At 38.8% G+C, this 22,254-nt stretch overlaps 1 protein-coding gene across 2 annotated transcripts in view; it reads right to left on the bottom strand.

The window, feature by feature from the left end:
* LOC122789865 (MAL-like protein) overlaps positions 1-22,254 on the bottom strand; it is a 348,307-nt gene that overhangs the window by 166,385 nt on the left and 159,668 nt on the right. Inside the window, exon 1 of one of the 2 annotated variants that reach the window (XM_044057308.1) lies at positions 10,091-10,257. The exons of the other annotated variant lie outside the window; for it this stretch is intronic. Within the exon in view, the coding sequence (XP_043913243.1) occupies positions 10,091-10,180 (90 nt within the window). The 5' untranslated portion in view covers positions 10,181-10,257. Of the gene's footprint in view, positions 1-10,090; positions 10,258-22,254 lie in introns of those variants that run through there. 2 annotated transcript variants of the gene reach the window in all.

Here is a 22,254-nt window from a genome sequence, read left to right as displayed (position 1 = left end):
GTCCATTAACATCAGTGCACTATCCCAGTAAACAAATATAAATAAATAATAAATAAAATAAGATGAAAGCCTTGAATTCAGGCCCACTACACGGGGTGCAGTCACTAGACAGGTCATCTGCATCATGATGGGTCAAGCCTAACCAATGTTTTTATAGTAAATTAAAATTGCTGTAAAGAGAGTGCCAACATGCAAAATGTAGTTGTTACTTGAGTAACTACATTAGGGCACTGTGGTCTGTAATTAATGTAAAGCCCATCTCAAGGGGATAATACATCAGTGATGAGATTGCAAAGTATTCCCTCCCAATAGTAGAATACCTCATCTCTTGGGGTACAAGTTTTTGATAGTACCCAGTTAACCAACCCAATCCTTATTGCTTCTAGCTTTTCTTTCTTGGTCCTGACAGTTATCTGACTGGTTTTATATCCCAAATATTTTATATCTGTCATGCCTAACTTGCTTTTGGAGGATACTGATTGTCATCTTGGCTTGTCTCAGAGAGTCTAACACAGCCTGTATGTTAGCTAGAACAACTTCACAATCCTCAGTGTATATTATGACATTGTCTTGGTAAGTGGCAGCATTGCCCCCCAGCATCACCTCTGTAATGCATGCCGACCCTAATCCTGCCCTCGCCCCTGACCCAAACCTAACCTACCCCCATACTGTACCTTAAAAAAACCTTCCTGTAACACTGTCAAAGCACAAGACATACTCATACACACAAACGTGCATCAACACACACTATAAACATAAGGACTAACCCCTTACTTAACCCTGACTATAACCCTAAAACACACACTCACATACAAATACACACCTGTACCCTTACCTAACCCTAACCCAAAATAAAAACACACACATACACACTCTGACCTCCTCGCAATGCTCACTCACCACTTTTAAAGAAATCTTCAAGATATCTATCATTCAACTATTTGAATGTTCAGCAGTCTCAAACACCCCTAGTATTTGCTGAATAAAGCAATGTTTCACAAAATGTACTGTAACCATATATATATGTGTGTATATATATATATATATATATATATATATATATATATATATATATATATATATGGGTCCACAATGCCGAAAGCCCATAACAACAAATGTCTACCATTCCAAGCCCTGAAACACCGAGCCTTGAAACACCGAGTTCCGAAACACAAAACACCAAGCCTGTAAACACTGAAGCACTAAACACCGACAAAGTAAACACACAAACACACAAACAAGCTATAAACACAAACAAAAGCCCTAAACACAACCACACACATATATCAAAATCTCAAAAACATGACACAGACCTTTATTAGTGCAAAGCGTTGTACCCAATCACCATACGGAACACAAAAACACACTTCTGATTGCACAGTCCATGCTATACACCTGTGGTAGCACAGTTGCAGACAATTTCATCACTCCTTCACACAGCAGACATTGGCCACCATGTTACATCTGTAGCAGTCTTGCAATAGCCCTCAGGAAGTCCTGTGTGCTGTAGCTATCCTTGCTAGCCAGTACCCTCTGGAACTGGGTATGCCTCTGTAGTAAATGCTGCCTCTTGGGGGAGGGGGGACAGCCACTATCAAGGCGTTTCCTCAGATCATCCACCCTGTCTTGTTCCCTGGCCAATGTAGTAAGTAGTACGCACAAATCAGTTGCCTTGCTCCCCAGCAGACACTTAAGGCAGCAATGCCATGCCTCTATCGAATTCTGGGTCCTCGGTAGGAATAGTGTATTCAGGTCACAGATATTCCAAAAAGACACAGGGAACAAAGGCAGAAACCTGCTATAGGTTGCAGAATGGGTAGCAAACTTCCTTTGCTTCCCATAAATGTACCAATCACTGAAGTACTTCAATACCTCAGAACCCTCTGCAGGAAAGGTCTCCCTTAATGCATTAAATGCCTCAATCACGTCCTCCTCTGGCAAGAATGCTAGAGCTACCAGTGACTTAATGGCCAGCTGGAAGGGCATGCTACTATTGTATAATGGAGCCAGCTCTATTTGTTGTATCTTGTGCCACATGTTACTTCCAAAGTGGAATAAACACCCCTTGCTCTTAACACCACTCAGGTTAAGCCGTATGCTCTTCATCGCGGCTATCTTGAAATCACACATAACATACTGTAGGTTAGTTTCAAAGCCCTGATCTGCCAAAAGCCTGAAAACACAGTGCCACAGCGCATGGTAGCATTTGAGGGATTTCCTGCTCATAAGGCAGTACAGTAATGGGATGGACTTGCTGTAACCACCATAACATACGTGTTCATGGATACTGTATAACTGCCTACACATCAGCCCCTTATAGAAGAAGGTTCCATCCATTAGCCAGATGGTGGTTTGGCTAAGGTCAAAGAGGTTGTTCACTGTACTGAAGGCAAGGACAGTTGTGTCACCTGTTGTATCCATGACTTTCTCTTGCACAAAGGTGCCGGTTTTCAAAGGGTAGTCCTGCACATTTAGGTCACGGAGGGTTAACTCTGGGTTGTATGTGGCTGTTGAGTGTTTACGTCTGACTCTGCCTATCTGCTGCAGTAAGACACGTCTGCTGGGCAGGTCAGGCATTATGTCTACTGATGTAGATGCTAACGCGTCTTTAATTAACAGGCAGGGAGCATCTCTGGACACTACAGCCCTATGTTTCAGCTCACTGCAGGGCTCATACTTCTCCTTCTCTACGGGATCACCACTGTGATTGTGCCCTACAGAACTAGTTAACTGTTCACCATTTGCAACACTCACAGGTACTAGCCTACCTTTAAATTGCATGGTGGACTTCCACTTACAGCACCAGTATTTCCTCTCGGGCGCTTTCCGTTCCAGATGGAAGACGTACCCCTCCAGTATTAGGACTTTCTTCCCTTTCTGTGAGACTGTGGTTTCGTACACATCCCGAATAGTTCCTGGTGCAGCATAACTCATGGACGCCATGTTTACTTGGTATGCTCTGCACACCATTTACTGGACACTTTCTGCATTTATCCATTTCTGTCGGGTTTGTCAGACTTGGGATTTTGAACTTTCGTTGTTATGGGCTTTCAGCATTGTGGTCTCGAAATACTGAATTTCGGTAATTCAGTATTTCGAGATTACAAAGTGGACCCATATATATACATATATATATATATATATATATATATATATATATATATATATATATATATATATATATATATATATATATATATACTTTGCAAGGTCGAAGCTCATATAATCAACATCCATTTTCAAGAAACAAAAATCGTGAAAGCTGAAATATCTGAATGGCAAACTTTTCCCAGAGTGAGTAAACACTTGCCCGAACTTAAATGAAACACATGTCCCTCCTCCTCCCCCAACTATATATACCAACTCCGGGATCACACTACAGTGGAGAAAAGGGCATGTTGGGCAAGTGTTTACTTATCCTGGGAAAAATTTGCCATTCGGGTATTTCAGCTTTCGGGATTTTCATCTCGTGAAAATGGATGTCAGTTGTATGAGTGTCGACCTTTTAAAGTAGATCCATACACACAAACACACATATATATATATATATATATATATATATATATATATATATATATATATATATATATATATATATATATATATATATATATATATATATATATATATATATATATATATATAGAGAGAGAGAGAGAGATATATTTATTTAAATTAATTTATTTTACATTTGTTGACTGGGATAGTCCGACTGGATTCATGTCCATTTTCAGTGGAGGTCCGGGGAGAAAAGCTCCAAGATAAGCAGTTAAGATTACATATACAATATATACAGTAGTTACATACTTAACAGGTTATACAAATTCCAAGGTTAGAGATAATCCTGGGTGTAAGTCCGGATTAAGTAACACAACTATGCTAAATTATAGTTATTAACTCATAGTAGAGGAGAGTTAGTCTGGTTTGATACACTGACATAGCCAGTTTAGTGTCAAATATTGTTTGAGTCTTATCTTAAATTGACTCAGGGTGGTAAGTAAAGTAATATCAGCTGGGAGTGAGTTCCAGGATCTACCTGCAGAGTTGGCAAAGAGAGAGTCATTGGCTAAGTTATTAGTTTTGATCATCTGAACTAGCAGTCTGTTAGAAGATCAAAGAGGTCTGGGATTGTTATAGGGGGTGATAATGTATTTTAGTGCAGGAGTATTGTCTGGATTGTAAAGGACTTTATATGCTATAATCAATTGGTTATACTGGATCAAGATGGGCAGTTCTAGCCACCCAAGCTAGTTTAGATTGATACAGTGGTGTGTCCTATAAGGCAGACCAGTGGCAAATCTGGCAATGTGGTTGTAGCAGATAGAGAGTTTGTTGAGGACAGACTTGTTTATATTAGAGAGTAGAGGGGATGCGTACAGAAGAGTTGAAAGTAGGTGAGAGTGAGCTATGGCAATTCTAGCAGGTGGGGTTAAGAAGGCTTTTATCCTGTAAAGTGACCCTAGTTTTTTATTGATGGTTTTGATGGTTTGATTAACATGCAGGTCGAATTTAAGATTGTTATCTATGATAACACCTAGTAGTTTTATAGAGATGTCTGGGGAGATTATAGTGCCATTATTGGATTTTATGGTAAAGGTAAATACAGTAGACCTATGAGTTGGTGAGAAAAGTAACAGTTTTGCTTTTTTAGGATTTAAGATCAGACGATGACCAGAAATCCAGTTTTCTATTATGTTGAAGGTGTTCTGGGTAGCTGACCATAGTTCTGTTTGAGATGTGGCCGAACAGATCAGGGTGGAGTCGTCAGCGTATTGGATACAGCTGACTTTTGGGATAACAGTATAAAGGTCTTTGATGAAAATGGAGAACAGAAGGGGCCCTAGTATAGAATCCTAGGGTACACCAAGGGAGTTGGGTAGGAGGTTAAATAGTCTGTTTTGCCAAAGGACAGCCTGCTGTCTGCCACTCAGATAAGATTGGAACCATTGAAGGGCTTTAGTATTTAGACAGAATTTTTTCAGGGTGTGGATTAGAAGTTGGTGATCAACCATATCAAATGCCTTGGAGAGATCCAAGAAGAGGGCAGAGGATATGTTATTATTGTTGTGATTATGGTTTATGGTGTTGGAGAAGGCTAGGAGGGCTGAAGTAGTGCTGTGGTGAGGACGGAAGCCATGCTGGGAATCTCCCATAATGTTATTCTGAATTAGGAGGTGCAGCAGTTGTCTGTGAATACAGTTTTCCATAATCTTTGCAAGTGGAGATAGTATAGCTATTGGCCTATAATTAGATAGTTTAGTAGAGCTACCTCCTTTGTGAAGTGGGATTACATAGGATATTTTCCAGATGGTGGGGATTTTGGCTTCCACTATGGTTCAATTGATTAGTATAGAGATGGGGTAAGCAATGGCATCAGCTGCTTTTTGTAGATACTCAGCAGGGAGTAGATCAGCAGAGAGACAGTAGTTGGTTTTAATTTTTTGATCAAGGTATGGATAAGTGAAGTGGCAGCTGGTTGGAATCTGAATGAGAGTTGGTTACTAGGGGCGGTGTCCTCCGGGCCAGGGGAGCTTGGAGGAAGTTGGCTAGCTAGGGCTTGGATTGTCTTTGTAAAGAATCAATTAAAACTGTCTGAGACTTCTCCAGGTGGTTTATCAATGGTGGGTACAGGGGTCAGGTGGAAGTTTGTCCAAGATGTAATAGTTTATTTAAACCTGCCCAAAACTTCTGAGGGTTGTTTTGATTTATTTGCTGTCGATTATAGTAGTAGTTTTTTTTGTCTTGTAAAATGGAGTTTTTAGTCTCATTTCCTTGATTGGCTATATTTAATGTGATCTTGGGGGTCTTTTGTAGTATGCCATAATGCCCATGCTTTGTTTCTAAGGGTGATTTTTAGTTTGGACTCTTTGGAAAGCCATGGCGCAGTTTTTGCCTTTATTCTTATTGAGCGAACAGGTGCATGAGAGTCAAGGATCTCAAGGAATCTGTTGTTGAAATATACAACTGCTTCCTCTAAGGGGAGGTGTTTTAGAATTGACCATTTACATGAGTTTAGTTCCTGTTGGAAATTGGCAAAGTTAAAGTTCTTTTTGTTTCTTATCATTCTGAGTATGGGTTGGTGGGGGATGATGGCTTTATATAGGTAAGAAGGTGATCACTTAAGTCATCAGGGAGAGTCCCAGAGGTGTACAGTTGGGGGTGACTATTGATAAGTGTGTGTGTGTGTGTGTGTGTGTGTGTGTGTGTGTGTGTGTGTATATATATATATATATATATATATATATATATATATATACAGAGAGAGAGAGAGAGAGAGATTCCAGTGATATACTTAGCAAGGTGTAGTAAATCCATGCATGAATCGCATTTCAAAATATAACTCTTCTGTTTTATGTACATCCTATGTGTGCCATCACAAACACCCCAGTCAATCAGGAACATAACTCTAAAAGTTAACCTAAGAGGAAAAGTAAAATTATGCATACTCTATACAGTAAACATACAAAATATACACTCCCAAAGCAAATGCCCCAACCTTAATCAAACTCTTAGAGCGCTACTATGACCTTAATTTAAAAAAGAAAGCTAGAATTTGCAAAAGCTAAAGTAAAAACATAATTACAATAAGCTAGTCAAAATTAACATCACTGACAAAACAGAACCATCCTGAATAACTAAACTAAGTAAAATTGTACCATGTGGAAACATAATTAAGCTATAAAACAAATAAATCATAATGTACCCCTCACTGTACTAATAAAATAATACAAAAATATACCTGCCACCATAAAAATTAAGCCACATTGAGTGTCGAGTAAATACCCATGAGACCGTACATGCAAAAAGTTTTACAAAAACTACTTAAAACAGTTCAATACACAATTTATACAAATTAGCATATGACTGAAATGAATAGAAAATTGTCACTCTAATTAAATAAAGACAGTAGAATTAAATGGCTAGGCGGATATACAGGTGTCTAATCTTTGTAAATTATGAAACATCTCACACTGTCAGACTACAAAACTCAATTTCTTGACTTGTGGCTTTGCCACTCATCATGAAACTTATTCTCTAATATTACAGCACAAGGTATTTCATGTAACACACCCAGACCCCCACAGATTCCCTTAAAAATATATGTATATCCCCTGGATGTAGAACTGTTGCAGTTTTTTTGTTCATCAGCATCCTCTACATCAACAAAAGTCAAAACAAAGACTGAAATACATTGCAGTGTGGGGGACGGGCTGTATTCTGTACTCCCAACTTAAATTATATGATAACGGTCATTGCCATTCAAAAAATTGCACACTGATTGGACAGGCCAACCAGTGTGCCCATTGTAAATTGATCATATACCAACAGAAAAAAAGCCTGTCTAATGAAGTACCATTGAGTGGCCAAACTTTTCTACTAGGATATGCTTACAGGACAGACTAAAGTACTAGAAAAATCAGGTACATTCTGCAAAACTAAAGAAACAGAAAATGTACCTGATTTTTCCTTGTATTTCTGCACTGTGCCTCCTAAAATTGTGACAGACTCTCGTACCTCTCACCTGCTTGGATTTTCACAGAATGTCCAAGTTTTTGCTTTCTTAGGAACTTTCAAACTTTACAAGAGTAACATTTAAAACCTGTCCCTATTTTTGAACCTTTGTCCCCCATTAGGTTGGGCTTGGTCTAGATTTCTTGCATTCTATAGAAAAAAAACAGCAAGAAAGATTCTCTTTTCTCCATGGCTTCTCCTGTACTGCACTGATGTACTGTGCAAGTGTGGGAACAAAATTCCCATATGCATGTGCAGTACATCATCAGCAAACGTGGAAGAACACTACAGCGCCATTATACAAAGACATTATTTAAGAAGGGTAAGCAATTTCTTTCTTAAATAATATCATTGTATAATAGCAATACCCCATGACTGCATGTGGGTATCACAGCATTAACCCACTGTAATGGGGTGTAAACCACAGCAACATTACATTTGTGAAGTGGCCAGTCCACTGGTGAAGAGGAATTAAGCCCCGACTACAACATAGGTGATGCAGGTAACATGAGTTTGATTAGTAGTTCGGGTGCGTGACAGAGTTTGTGGAGGCATTCCTATACTGGGAGGGAGGAAGTGTGTGTGCTGATGTCTCTCTAGTGTAGATTTAGCAGGAACTAGAACTCACAGAATGATAGACATCAGGATGGGTGTAGTATAGATAGCAGGATATGCCCTCCTCATGGCCAAGGTACTATGTATGCTGTAGTTTTCTCATGCCCAGCCATTGGTAACTTAATGGTAGGCACATAAGGAGGCACTATAAGCCATGCAAAAATCCCCAGACACCATGGATGACAGCAGCACACCTAATGCTCGGCCCATGCTATATCAGAGTGAAATAAAAAATGCTGAAGATGAGCTCCCCCAGAGAAGGATGGATGAGTTTACTGAGTGGAGACGAAGACTTAATGTAAAAATGGGGTACCAGACAAAGAATTTTTTTTGAAGTGAAAGTCCTCAGTAGAAAAAGTAAGGCAGCCCTTTGTTAGTGATGTAATGGATTGTGCCCACTTCTGCCTTGGCTGTAGTACTGTGCCTGCATGTCCCTCCTCCAATCTTCTACCCTGTTCCTCTGATGCTGGTATGGAAGATCCTGCCAAGGTGTTCATCTGCTGCTTCAACTGATTGTCCAATGCCCTGAAGTACAAAATGACATATGCAACCAAATTCTTACTAGAGATGCCCGCCCTATATTGTAATGCCCCCATAAGGTGCCTAGACAAAGGAAGTGTCATCTCAGTACTCCAAACACATACTCCATGTTTCTGCATGGGCTGTGTTCCAAGCTATTCCCTATATGGTCTGAGGGTTGCATATGGGAGCCATCAACCAGAGCTCTATGGCATATCTAGCATCACCTGCAGTGCACAATAAACATACTATATGTAGCCTGCTCCCTTCTTGCATGGTACTTGTGTGTATAAACCTGTCTGCCTAGCATGTGCATGTGCTCATACCCAACAATGACTCTTCGGTAAGTCTCCTTAGAGGAATCTTTGGTATAGGTTGAATGTGTGCCAAATATGAAAATTATGTAAACTGCCTGGATGATGTACAGACACATAATAAATAATATCCCAGTCATTACAAATGAACACCTGTCAAATCAAAAGAGTAAAACCCCTTCCTATTGCTGTATTGTAGGTAGTGTCTTCAAAGGCAACTAGTAACACACGCTGTTATGTCAATACTGCTGTTATTCCTAGCATTTCTCCCATAATGTACACCATGAATCTCAGTACTCAGAATAGGTATAAGCCATAGCATATGCCCATTTTATATGTTTCTGAAATGGTCTGCCATTGTGAGTGTCATTGTTTCTATAAAATCATGTGGCTCATTGGCATGCCATTATGTAGTAATTAAAATGTCCTGCATACTGTGCTGTTTTTCTATTGCACATCCTAGCTTATCAATGTCTTAGAATCATCCACACCATGCATCTGACCGTAAACCATGCTAATATGCACTGCATATGAATCCAAGTCCCTGATTTCATATACTAATGCAGCTCTCATGGAATAACTGTTTTAAAAATGAGTGGATGGGGAGGACCTAGACAGGTACAGCTCTGAAACTGATACTAAAGTAGACATCCACTAACCTAGAAGCACAATAAATTACAAGATGCAAGAGAGGTTTTCCATTCAGGAACAAAAACATATCAAACCAGATATCTTAAATAAGTTATCAAGCAAAAGATACCTTTCTCACAAACTGGTATATTGATCTCTCTGTTTCTCTTTGTATAAATTATATAGTAGTGGTTCTGCACTTGATTTTATAAAAAAATATAAAAAAAAAATTATTCATGAAAAATAAAGGAGTAATCTTAAGCTCTTTAAATCAAACACTAAGGACAATTAAGTAATTTGTTTTCATATCTGACTGCATGATTTAAATATCTAACTTGTCCATCTCTCATTAGGTCAAATAGCCCCACTGCGAAAAATGTAAATCCACTAATTAACCTACCACAACACAGAGACTGGTGGGCAGACAGGTAGGAGGGGAAAAATCAATAAATAAGGTTATCAGAAACTTGGCTAATAAAAAGAAATAAACTACTACTTACAAGCTCTGGTACTATGAATGCATCCGGTATGTTTCTAAATACATCCAGTCCAGATGGGAGCTCATGAACAGTGCTGTAAATGTTGCTCATTTCCCCCTTATTAATTAGACGTCTTCAACACACAAGTATAGTTTATCCCTGTTAAGGAGTTTAAACAATGTACAAATGGCATTTGTAAGTTAACAACTGGATGCCGTAACACATAATAAACACAAGTGGAAAAACTTGCTTTGGATGCTTAATCACAAAGTACACACCCAGATATTGTTGTTTGTAAAAATGATGTTCCTTTTATTGTTCTTCACAAAGAGCAGCTACAATTATAATGCTGGAGTGGAAGCAGAATATTAAGGTGTGCAGATGGTGAGCTTAGCCTGTCAGCAAAAGTTGCACATTTGTTGCCTGTGATGAAGTTTTCTTAATGAAACTTAATGTTTTTACAATATGCATATTATGTTACACATCCTACAGCTTTAGGAAGAATAGTAACACAGATGAAACAAAAGCAAAAAATTGAAGAGTTTGTATTTACATATGGGGAGTCACACACATATAGGTTTCCCACTTTACTTGTTAACATTAAACGCAGATTCACTTTAGAATTCTGTTAAAATGGAACAGAATGAATAATGAAGGCATATAGTGAATTATGAAAAGAAAGTTAAGGGAAAATGGAAGAGCTAAGTTATTTAAACAAATTTATATAACTGCAGTTGTTTTCTTCAGCATACCATAGATGGACTTTTGGGGGTCGTGCTTGATACTTTTTGGAGTGTCTTTCAGCTAATAGTTTGCAAATTATACAGTTAGAAAGAGAACTGAAGTACAAAAATCACTTGGTGACAAAAATACTACTGAGGGAAGAGAGAGGAGCACAATTCTACCAAGCAAATTCCAAGAAAGTAAAGCGCTGCGCCAGTTTACAGGTGGTAGGGACATTAATGGTTATGTTGGTGCTGGGTGTGTTGATCCTTTCTTTCACACCTGTTGACTATAGCATAACAGAACACAGAATGTCTCATACATGAATCATGAATCTGGTTGCTTTGGTGAAAGCTGTTAAAACTGAGAGGCATGGGAAGATAGTGTATGTCATCAATTTTTTACACTGATGCAGATTTTTTATTTTTTTTGGCAGAAGTAAAATTGTTACTTATGCAATCTAAAGAAATATTTTCTCAACTAGCTAATACTTGTAGAGGCAAGATAACCAACAAAAATGCTAGCATTCAAGTACAGGCCACAGGGGATGTGACTGTCTGTGTATTCATACTGTGGGCTGCATAAGAGTAAGTGTACTGCAGTGATGACCTCTGGACTGAAGACTAGTCTCTAAAAGCCAAAGGGGACTAAATGGTATCTTGCTCCTTTTAGTCTTGTGGATTTATGTGCATGTAGGTACATGCACAGACTGAGGTGTCTCCAAGAACCTGCCTGCAGGTGTCAACTAGGCAAAGAGACATGAGAAGTGGGTAAAAGACCTCTTAATTCTGCACCTGCTAAAACAACCCTCTTGCTATACCATACTTGTCTAGGCCAACCCCCTGTGTAGCATGATGGATAAAGCCCTGACTGTACTCCAAACAAACAAATTTCAAGACGAGTCTCAGGAACTTGAAGAGTGGGTAGGAGAAGGCAAGAAATGAACAGCTATGGCTCAGTTGAGCAGAGGGGGAGAGGAGGAGGGGGAGTTGTTGCCAGCTGGCCCTCTGCCACTCCAGTTTTAGAGCAGGTCCATAGCATGGAAACCAGGATCAGTTTCCTGGTAGGAAGTGCACTTCAGCTTCCTAACACATTTTACTAGCCTTTGTCTGTGCATGTGAAGGAGCATGCATGTGTGGGACAGCTAGGCATAGATTCCCTGTATATCCATGTGACATACCTCTCCCAACAGACTGGGGATCAAATGGGCTCCAGTGGCTCTCACCCCAGAGGAGAATAAGTGGACACCGAATCTAATGTTACAGAGGGAAATGAATGGGCAGCCATAATAGTAGCTTGGTGCCAGTATGAATCAGTGCCCTTGAAGAAGCAAGTGTCTGATGGTGCAATCTGGTCTGGGAGAAAGAAGATATGGGGCTGATAGAAGAGATTATGTCACAAAGACTAGAGCCTTGGGTTAAATAATAACACAGATAAAAAGAAAATAAATTAGAAGAGTCCGTGTGTATGTATGAGAAGTCGCACATGTATAAGGTTATTTAATCATCTTAAGAATTTCAAGGGAAGGCATCACAAGCTGTGCCCTGCAGGTATGGGAAATGTATTACCTATTTCAAATATTATTGTATATTAGTGAGCATATACAGTCATGGTTATTGTACATATTCATAGCTCAGAGTTTTTGAAATATACTGTCAAATTTCTAAGGAAGCATTTCCATTCTGTTGTCTTTACGATTGTGTCAAGTCACAGAAGTTTTGGGATGCTTCATGATTTCATCTCTCAATGTGCTTTTCTGCATAGTCTGGATAAGAAAAGTCATATTTTTTTTAGTTAAACTTGTCATTCAATGTGAGAAATAAAAATAATAATGTGAAGGTTTTGTGTATTGCATGATGATGATAGATGATGTGAAAAACAGAGCAGAAAAGTCAAGTTTGAAGGAGAAAAAGGGGACTGATGTGGACCATGGAGTGCAACCAAAACCAAAAATTGCAGTTTTGATATGAAAAAAATTAGTCTGACTCTGTGCAAAAAGAAATGAAGAGCCAGACATGATTTGTAGTAGTTAATGGAGGGTGCTAGCTGGTAGCTGGTTGTGTGAGTCAGTTGGAAGTGACCAAAACTGAAAATTGTTTTTACATGATCAACAGGTCACAATAATGCCAATCCAGCAACATGCTTCTCAGATTCAAAATAAGGTATTTTGTATACCTGATTAAGTGGAATGTGTGGATCAGCAACTAACTTCATTGGAATGTAAAGTCTAAAGGAAATCTTGAGACTGGGTGCGAGAAAGACAGTAAGCCACAGATCTACTAAATTATATTAGCACATAAGTGGCACCAGTAGTGTAGCTAGGTCAGGGTGAAAGGGGCAACTGTCCCAAATGCAAAGTGTTAAAGGCCGTGATCCAATCTGCAGTCAAATTTGTATGCTGTAGTGCTCCATCCATGTGGTCTAACTGTAATAACTGATTTCTTAATTGTAGCAAGCAGTTTGCTACAGTTTATATGAAAAAAAATCCTTTTTAGTGTTGTAGCATTCCAAGCAAGATATAAACTATAGCAACTGCTTGCTATGCTTGTAGCAAACAGTTTGCAATAGTTTAAAAAAGAAAAACAATTTTAACTGAAAACCTGAGTGCCCTAGTGCTCTGTGCAGTGTATAAACTGTAGAAATTGTTTATTACATTTGTAGCAAGCAGTTTGCTACAGTTTAAATGTAATATATATACATATATATATATTATATTATATATATATATATATATATATATATATATATGATATATATATATATATATATATATATATATATATATATATATATATATATATATATATATATGATATATATATATATATATATATATATATATATATATATATATATATATATTTATGTAGCACTCTGTGCAGGGTATAAACTATAGCAACTGTTTTTGTAGAAAACAGTTTGCTACAGTTTAGAAGAAAAAAGAACATATTATTATTATTTTTTGACTATCATGTAAGGAAAGAAAGTTGGGGTTGGGGCACAGAAACACAACTTGAATGGCTGGGGCAGGAGGGAGGGTGTGTGTGTTCTGTAGCTGGCCACCTGGTTAGTGTACCAGTAAAAGGAATGGACTTTTTTTTGCTTGTTTTTTTATATGAAGAGTTGAGGGTGTGAGGCACTGGTTTGTGAGACTGGCACGAGTGTGGTTTTGTAGCAGCTGTTTCAACCAGGAAGGCAGTTTCCAGTGGCTGGATAATGTATTTATGTTGGATATGACTGGATCTGTGGCTGCAATTTCTGGAGGCCATTAGGGGAAGTAAAATATGAAACTGGAAGTACACACACACTTTTTCTGCTGTTTTTGGTACAATGATAACAAATTAGGTAATGGTCAAGAAAAAAGAACCTACAAAATTATCTTATAGAGCAGCTAAGATGGACTACATAAGTTTTTCTAAGGCAGGGGTCTCCATGATTTGCTAGGAGTTTGGAAATAAATATCTCAGTCAAGAAAAGTTGAAAGGAAAAAGGAGACAGTATCTGTGGGATGATAGTTTGAGAGACTTAGCATTGTTAAATGATAATATACAGACTAATTCTCTGCTCATGTAGAATTTCTGTGGAATTGTTAGTGTGAGAGATCTTTACTCTGAAGACCGTTCATTGCAGAATTATTTAAAGTGCACATTTGAGGTATAACTAAAAATTGATATTATACTATAAATGCATTATTTGTCTCACTAATGAAGTTAGGCCTACTAATAATATTTACACGAGACAAGGAAAGGAAATAGCATTGAAACATTTCTTAATTCATAATACATCTACTCGATTTAGCCAGAGCTTCATACATGTTTCATTAGTTATGAGAAAGAATATACCTAACAGCAGTCTGAATGGCAAATAACATGTAAATATATAACTTAGCTTATTCGATGCAGACAGGTGTTAGATTTCATAGCTGACCTGTAAAGTAAGCAAGATGAATGCAAGGTTACACACTTTGCAAGACTGTCCTTATTCCCAGACCTTACCTTTGCTGCCTGGAACTGCCACTGTGTGTACAACCAGGTGAGGTTTGAAGCATGGCATCCTAGAGTGGTAGTCTGTAGAATGAGTCTGTTTAAATGACCATCCTGTTGTATTGCCCAGTCACATGACATGCATACTATGGGGTTATCAGATACCTGAATTATGGAAGTGCTGGGAATGGCAGAGAACTAAAAGTAAAAAGTGGTGGAGGCATTCTTGTGGTGCACATCTATGCCTTTCATTGGGCGGAATCTGTAAAGGGTAAATCATAGTCATTTCACCATGTACAGGTACTAAATAGGGTCTATATCAGAAGATCAAAAGCTTAAAATAGCGAACGCTCTTCTATCGAACTTACAACTGTGAAACCTGAAAACGTCAAATGAACGGATCAGCGAATTTTTTCCCTCAAAAAAAAAAAAAGAGTCTACTGTGCCCCCCACACCCCCCCAACTTAAATATACCAACTCCAAGATCACACCACAGTGGAGAAAACAGCAAAGTCCAGAAGATGGCCCAAAGATTTTTTTCTCTGGGAAAAAAATCGCTGTTCCGTGCCTTCAACATTTTCAGGTTTCACAGTTTAAGATTCGATAGAAGAGCATTCACTATTTTAAGTATTCGCTCTTCTGATAGGAACCCACTAAATATGCTTTGTGAATTTGAGTATATGAGTGTATGTCTGTGTGTCACTGTATGTGTGAGAACACTGCAAAAGTGAGGGGAATCCATGTGTTTTTGTGAATGAATGGCTAGTGTGTATAAGTGCATGTGCATGTGTGCACACATTTGCACACTAGGAATGGAGATTCATAGTTTCCTACATCCATAGGTACTATTTATCTGTGAGGATCTTAAGAAGCCTATCCTTACATTCCTATGGTAGTTTTTAGCCCTTCAGTTCTGTGTATGAATAACCAACGTGGGCAGAACAAGGATAAGTTGAGACATTACTTGTTGCCACTATCCATAAGGGATATTGGTGCTAAACCAGAGGTGAATTTATGTTTTCCCATCCATTTATTCAATTGAAGTTTGAAAAGAGTAAGCTAAATACTTTGCCTTATCTGAGGCAGAAGATGGTTCTATAGAAGAGGTATTTTCTAAAGCATAAACCTATTTTTCCAACTTGTTCTATTTATGCTGCAAAAGAAATTGAGATCCCTTGAGTGGGTCTTCACACTACCATTGGACTTGCGAATGTGTAATAGGTCTGACAGGATAGAGGCTGTTGAGGCTCTGTAAGTGAAGCAGTGATTACCTCTCAGTAGCCAGTATGAGACCAAGAAGAGAGACAAGGCTTTGAGATAGTCTGCATAGTTTGTGTGATTAAGGCCCTTGATTTTTTAATGAGAAAGTATTGTGGCCACTCCAGCTGAGACAAGTGTTTATACAGATACATACTAAATGGGCATTATATTAGGTGAGTGGCCTGATGAGAACTGAGCACAGTGCAATGATTAATGGGCGTCATACATTTAGGTACTAATTGTGCAAGGGAGGACTTCCTTACAATAGTGAACACAGGGTGAACAAAGGACATTTTTTGCCAACAGAGGTTCTTAGATCCCTGATTATAGGATCATCTTTCAGGGGTGTGCTGTCAATGTGAAGTCATGCTTGCTGAAGGATATCATTATACATCTTTTTGGCATTTAGTTTTAGCCCATGATTTTGATACCAGTTATTTGTTTTAGAAAGGCTTTCTTGGAGAATTTTGGTGTCCTCAGGGGAGTTGATGATGGCACCAAGTTTACAGATGTCTGCAAACTTGGTCACTCATAAACCTTTTGCATTTGCTTTGACCTCCAAGATGTAAATGCCAAAGAGCAAAGGCCCAAAGACTGAACCATGGGGTACACTGCAAATGACAGGCCTTTTGAAGGAGGTAGAGCAGTCCAACCTAATTTCCTGGGTTCTTTGCCAATTTGTTATTAATGAGTTACACAGGGGTTTACATTTAGCAGGTAGAGTTTATCTGTGATATATAAGTGTGGATATTGTCAAATGTCTTTGTGAGGCTGAGATATGTGGTGTGTACTGATTTAGCCTCATTCATTGCTTCAGCAACCTTCTCAACAGGATTTGCTCTTGATGAATCCAAACTAGCTCGGTTCAAGAGTTTCTAGGTTACTTATGTCCTTATTAATTAATTCCATAATGATCCTATCTATAGTCTTACAGATGAGGCTGGTTAAGCTTATGGGTCTATAGCTATCAAGGTCTGTTGACATCCCACCTCTGTGCAAGAGGATAACTGTTGTTATCCCCCATTCATCCAGCAGAAAGCTTATTTGGAGGCCGATACTGATTAAACTCTGTAGGGAGGGTCTAACAAGTCATGTTTCAGGCTGACCAGTAGGCCCATAGTAGTAATATTCTTGGCCTTAGATAGCACCCTGAAGATTTGCTCTTGCGATATTTGGGCAGATGTAGCCACAGGTTTGTGATCTGTGAATATGGGAGGGGAGAGGAGTTAAAAGTTTGAACTAAATTTGCCTGCTAGTACAGTGGCTATACCCTCTAGATCCAAGTATGTGATATCCTTTACTATAATCTCTTTGCAGAACATTGTTTGTGGGATTACTAACATAGTTAAAAAGGCTTTGTGGTTATCCTTTGCTTGGGTAGCTATTTTTACCTGTTATCTGGCTTTGGTTGATTTGCTCAAAATGTGGAGTTCCTTGTTATGTTTAGAAAGAGGGTTATTGGCATTTTGAGGTTTACATTTATTGTTGCATGCAATAAGTTTTTTTCTTTTCTTATACAGCCTGTTTGTATTTGGGGCCTCCACCATAAGGAATTATTTTTAAATGTGGCATTGTATTTATTTTTGAGGGAAGCAGATACATCTATGCAGCTATTTACAGGTGCATAGTTTGGCAATATAGGATTCTGCATGAGCAATGGAGTCATCAAAATGGAAGGGACTTTTGAATTTGGCCAGGTCATCACTCAGTTTTAGTAGCTTAGCTTTAGCATAATCTCTGAATAGCAAGCATATGCCTCCATATTCAGCTTTAAGATGAATGTGACCTTTATATGATCCAATTTGATCAGGAAGGAAAATACAGTTGGTGGTGAGCAAAACTGACCCACACTGATAAGGATCAAGTCCAGGATTTTATTGTCCCTGGTTGGAGTGCAGACTAATTAGTCCTGAGAGTTTGTATTGATGAAGTCCAGAAATTTCTAGGCATACATGTTTGAGGATGTATAAGTCTCCTAGTTAATGGAGGTGTAGTTGGTCTCCTAAGAGAGTGATGTTTGGTTTAATGCATGGGGCACCATACTGGGTAGGTAGAAGGTACGGGCTAATGGGGACATGGGGGGGTCCTATAATTAGCTACGATATGATAAGGGGTTTTGCTAATATTATGCTGGATGTGGAGGTATTCCAGGTCATTATCATATCTAACAAGCCTGGGAGATTTTTTTTTAAGAATACGGAGACACAACTACCTTTATTGCCTTCACTTACTAGGCTACTGATCTGTGAAGATCTTTAGAAGCCTAGCACTGAATCCCCATGAAGGTTTAAGCTCTTGTAATTTATGTATGATTAGCCCAGAGCTGGACAGAACATTTACATGTTACCCCATCCAAAAGGAAGAAGGGTGCTAAGCTATGGGTGAATTTGCAGTTTCCCATTTATTTGTCTAGATTACATTTGAATAAAGTAAGGGAATCAGATTGCTTTACACAGAAAAGAAGCTAATTCCAAATAAGTTATATTCCCTGTTATGTATCTATTCCCTCCAACATGTTCTGTTTATGTTGCTTAAGAGATTAATATCTCTTGAGTGGGCATTTATGCCAACACTGGATTTGCAAATGTTTAGCAGATCTGAGAGGATAAGGTCATTTGAAGCTCTGCATGCAAGGCAAAGATCGCCCTCAATAGCCTGAATGATACTGAGAAGATGGACAAAGTTTTGAGATGGTCAGGGTAGTTTGTATGATTTAAGTCCTTAATTTTCTTGTGAAACTGCACAATATTTTTATAAAATTGTAAGCATAAAATATGTTTTACTGATGCATTTAGGCTTTTCAATTATGTTTCTATTACTTGTGAAAATAAAATAAAAAACAATTGAAAATGAATAAATCAATACCAAGCAAATAACTATCAACTGTATTTCATTATGAGGAGTTTTTCTTATTTTAAGTCTTAAAAATTCCATAGTACACATTGTTACAGGTTGAAAGGATCTATTTATTCATTGCTAAGATTTTTAACAAATATCTCTTTTAAATAATGCTAAATCATATAAATTCATAAAAATAATTATTTTTATAAATATGAAAACAGTTGTTAACCATGCTGTCAGCTTCCTATGTGAAGTTGTGAGCAGGTGTTCACATTTTGCCAGTTTGTTTCACATTGACAGAGGTAGTGATCCACATTTTAGAGATGCAAGGTTCAAGCTATGATTGTGCCTAAATTAACTTCTCACCCTGGAGGATGTAGACATCTGTACTGCTACCTAGACTTGGTTTAAAGCTGTAGAAAGTACTCCAGCAATACAAGGTTACAATGCCTTTCACACATTTAGACCAACAACAAAACAAACAGGAGCTAAATCTGGAGGTGCTTTGATATGTGTTAGCAGCAAATACAACTCCAGGTTAGTTAAACAGTATGGTGCCCTAGAGTTCATCCATGTCCGGGTCTCCATACACAATGTCCATACCATGTCCTGACAAGCTACAGGTCACCCTGTATGACCAATAAAGCTCACAACTTGTACATGAACCTACTGGAGGCACTCAAAATCCAACCAAGCACCCTATTCATGGGAGACTTTAACTACCCGTCTATAGACTGGGAAATGTACACTACCTCTAACTCACAGGCACAATGTTTCCTGGACTTTGTCAACGCAAATGGCTTGGATGCACTCCACTCAAACATAGTAGACCTGGTACTCAGGGGCTCAAACATACTAGACCTGGTACTCACCAGCATGGGAGAGAGATACACTGCCATAACCAACATGTAGCCAAGACAGTAAGAAAAATCATTCTGTGTCAGCCAACTCATAAGCAAGAGTTTGACATCCAGGTCCAAGGCAGTAACAGTACCACTCTATTTGGCCCTTATTAGACCCATCATCTAATACAATGCCCCTTTGGCATGTACCTAAACAGGCACCTGTAACAGTTGGAATGCCCTCAAAAGATTCTCATAGGAGAATGCAGGGTATACATATCCTGTCCTACACAGATTGCCTTAAGGCCTTGTCTCTTTTCTCAGTTTCTCACAGGTTACTAAAAAGTGATCTTTGTCTGGCATATAAGGCATCCTCAGGACCAGCTCCGATGGACTTTTTGCATATCCCCAAGATAAATAGCACCAGGAACACTAGATCCAAGGACATGAATTTTGTCTGCAATACAAATAAAACATGCTGGAGAGACATATATGTGTCTCAGAGGATCCCCACACTGGGCAAGAGGCTCCCTGTCTACATGAAGCGCCATTCATCCCTGACCCTTTTCAAGTGAAACTTTGATCATTGGATGGGAAATCATAAATTCACCCCAGGTCTGACCCCCATGTCTCCAATGGACAGAGGCTGGCAGTAAGTTAACTAATCCCAAACTAAGAAGACTAAAAATGAACTAGCAGGTAATCCAAGCAGACTAAAGTCCAAATCAAAAAGTCTGCTTAACGCAAGTTTGCTTAATCCCAAACTAACATATCATACGTACAAACACACACACACACACACACACACACACACACACACACACACACACACACACACACACACACACACACACACACACACACACACACACACACACACACACACACACACACACACACACACACAAAACCTTTAGCTACCTCATTACTAACATACCCCACCATATAGGCATCCAATGTACTCAAAGACAAAATTGGGTTGGGTTGCATGGCTAGCCATATAAAGACCCTGGTTGTTGATAGCTTAGTACAAACGTATGAACCTATAATATAGATTGGATTTTATATATGTCTCCATTGCTTATGAAAAGAAACATACAATGTTGTAGTGCAGACAGGTAATGAGAGTGTAAATATAACACCTTTGTTTAGCTGTTGCAGATAGGGACTCCAGATTTGTTTTTATTAAATGAGAAAAGAAAAAGAGATGGTACTCAAGGCACCTCTTATATATTGGTACTTTAAATATTGAAGTGTGAGTCTGACTGGAAAAAAATTATTTGATCTAAATGTTAGAAATGTGCCTTAATCTTAAGGGTCTATATTAAATCAGCGAATGCTTAGAAAAGCGAACACTGATTTATCGTCCCCATGTAAGCGAAAGCTTACAATCCCGAACACTCAGAACAGCGATTTTTTTCCCAGGGAAAAAATTGCTGTTCCAAAAAAGAAAAAAAAGAAAAAAACTTTAAAACATTGCATAAAGTGAGGGGCTTCACCCCCCACCACCCCCTCGACATGGGGGGCTGTGCCCCCACACCCACCTACTCAAATATACCAACTCCAAGATTGCACTACAGTGATGAAAATGGCAAAATACTGAAGGCGGAAAAGCGATTTCTTTCCCAGCGAAAGAATTTGCTTATATGCCATTTCAGTATTTTGCTGTTTTGCGCTTTCAATTTCAATCAAGACGCATTCGAAAGAATGTGTCTTTGATCATCTAATAGGGAGCCAATCTTAATGGAGGGTATGTATCTCAGCAGCCATATTATGATATACTAATCTGTGGATGGTATTTAATACTACAGGATGTAGATGGTAGAGTTAGTGAGCTGTTGAATAGTTTGGCAGAAGATGAACTGGAGAAAAAATATATCTAAGAGATGCAGAGAGACAACCTGGGAAAGCTTTAAGCTTGTAAAATGAAGGCAAGGCTGAAGGTTATGGTAATTAAAGAAGAGAACACAGAGAGCAAATGATTGCAGACAGATTTTTGATGAACTTGTGAGGCTTTATGTGAACTTTACAACAGAAGGAGGGAGTATAACATAGAAGAATGAGGTTGGAAGGGAACTGTCCAATGACAAGAAAAGTATCTGGCATATCTACCTCTCCAAGTTCTCCAGTTCACTTCTCTTAGTACCCTTTGCGAGGTACCACTTTGCAGTGGACACTTGCTGTGCCATGATCTTGTTTGACTTGTCCAGTGAAGCTTCCCATCTTACTGACAAGCCTGTGTCACAAACAAGTCAGGCAGCAGTTGGAGTCTCCCTTGGTGTCCACCAGAAGACCACTTGCTCTCTCCACCCACTGGGCACAGTCACGATGGATGCCTGTCTTCTGGAGGGGCCAGTATTTTAAAGGGAGGACTGTTCAAGGGACCTGGTCATTGACCAAGGCCAATCTTCACATCATTGTCTTAGAGATGAGAGTGGCCCTGCTTGTGTTGTAGCCCTTTCAGGACCGTCTCCCCAAAGGTGTGATCTCAGTTCCAATGGAAAGTATGACTGTTGATCTGGTATTTGAACAACAA

The sequence above is a fragment of the Protopterus annectens genome, chromosome 1.part2 (assembly GCF_019279795.1).
Source record: "Protopterus annectens isolate FY-2018-M chromosome 1.part2, PAN1.0, whole genome shotgun sequence".
Taxonomy (NCBI): Eukaryota; Metazoa; Chordata; order Ceratodontiformes; family Protopteridae; genus Protopterus; species Protopterus annectens.
Note: the sequence above shows the minus strand (reverse complement) of the source record. Positions and strands in the feature narration are given on the sequence as shown.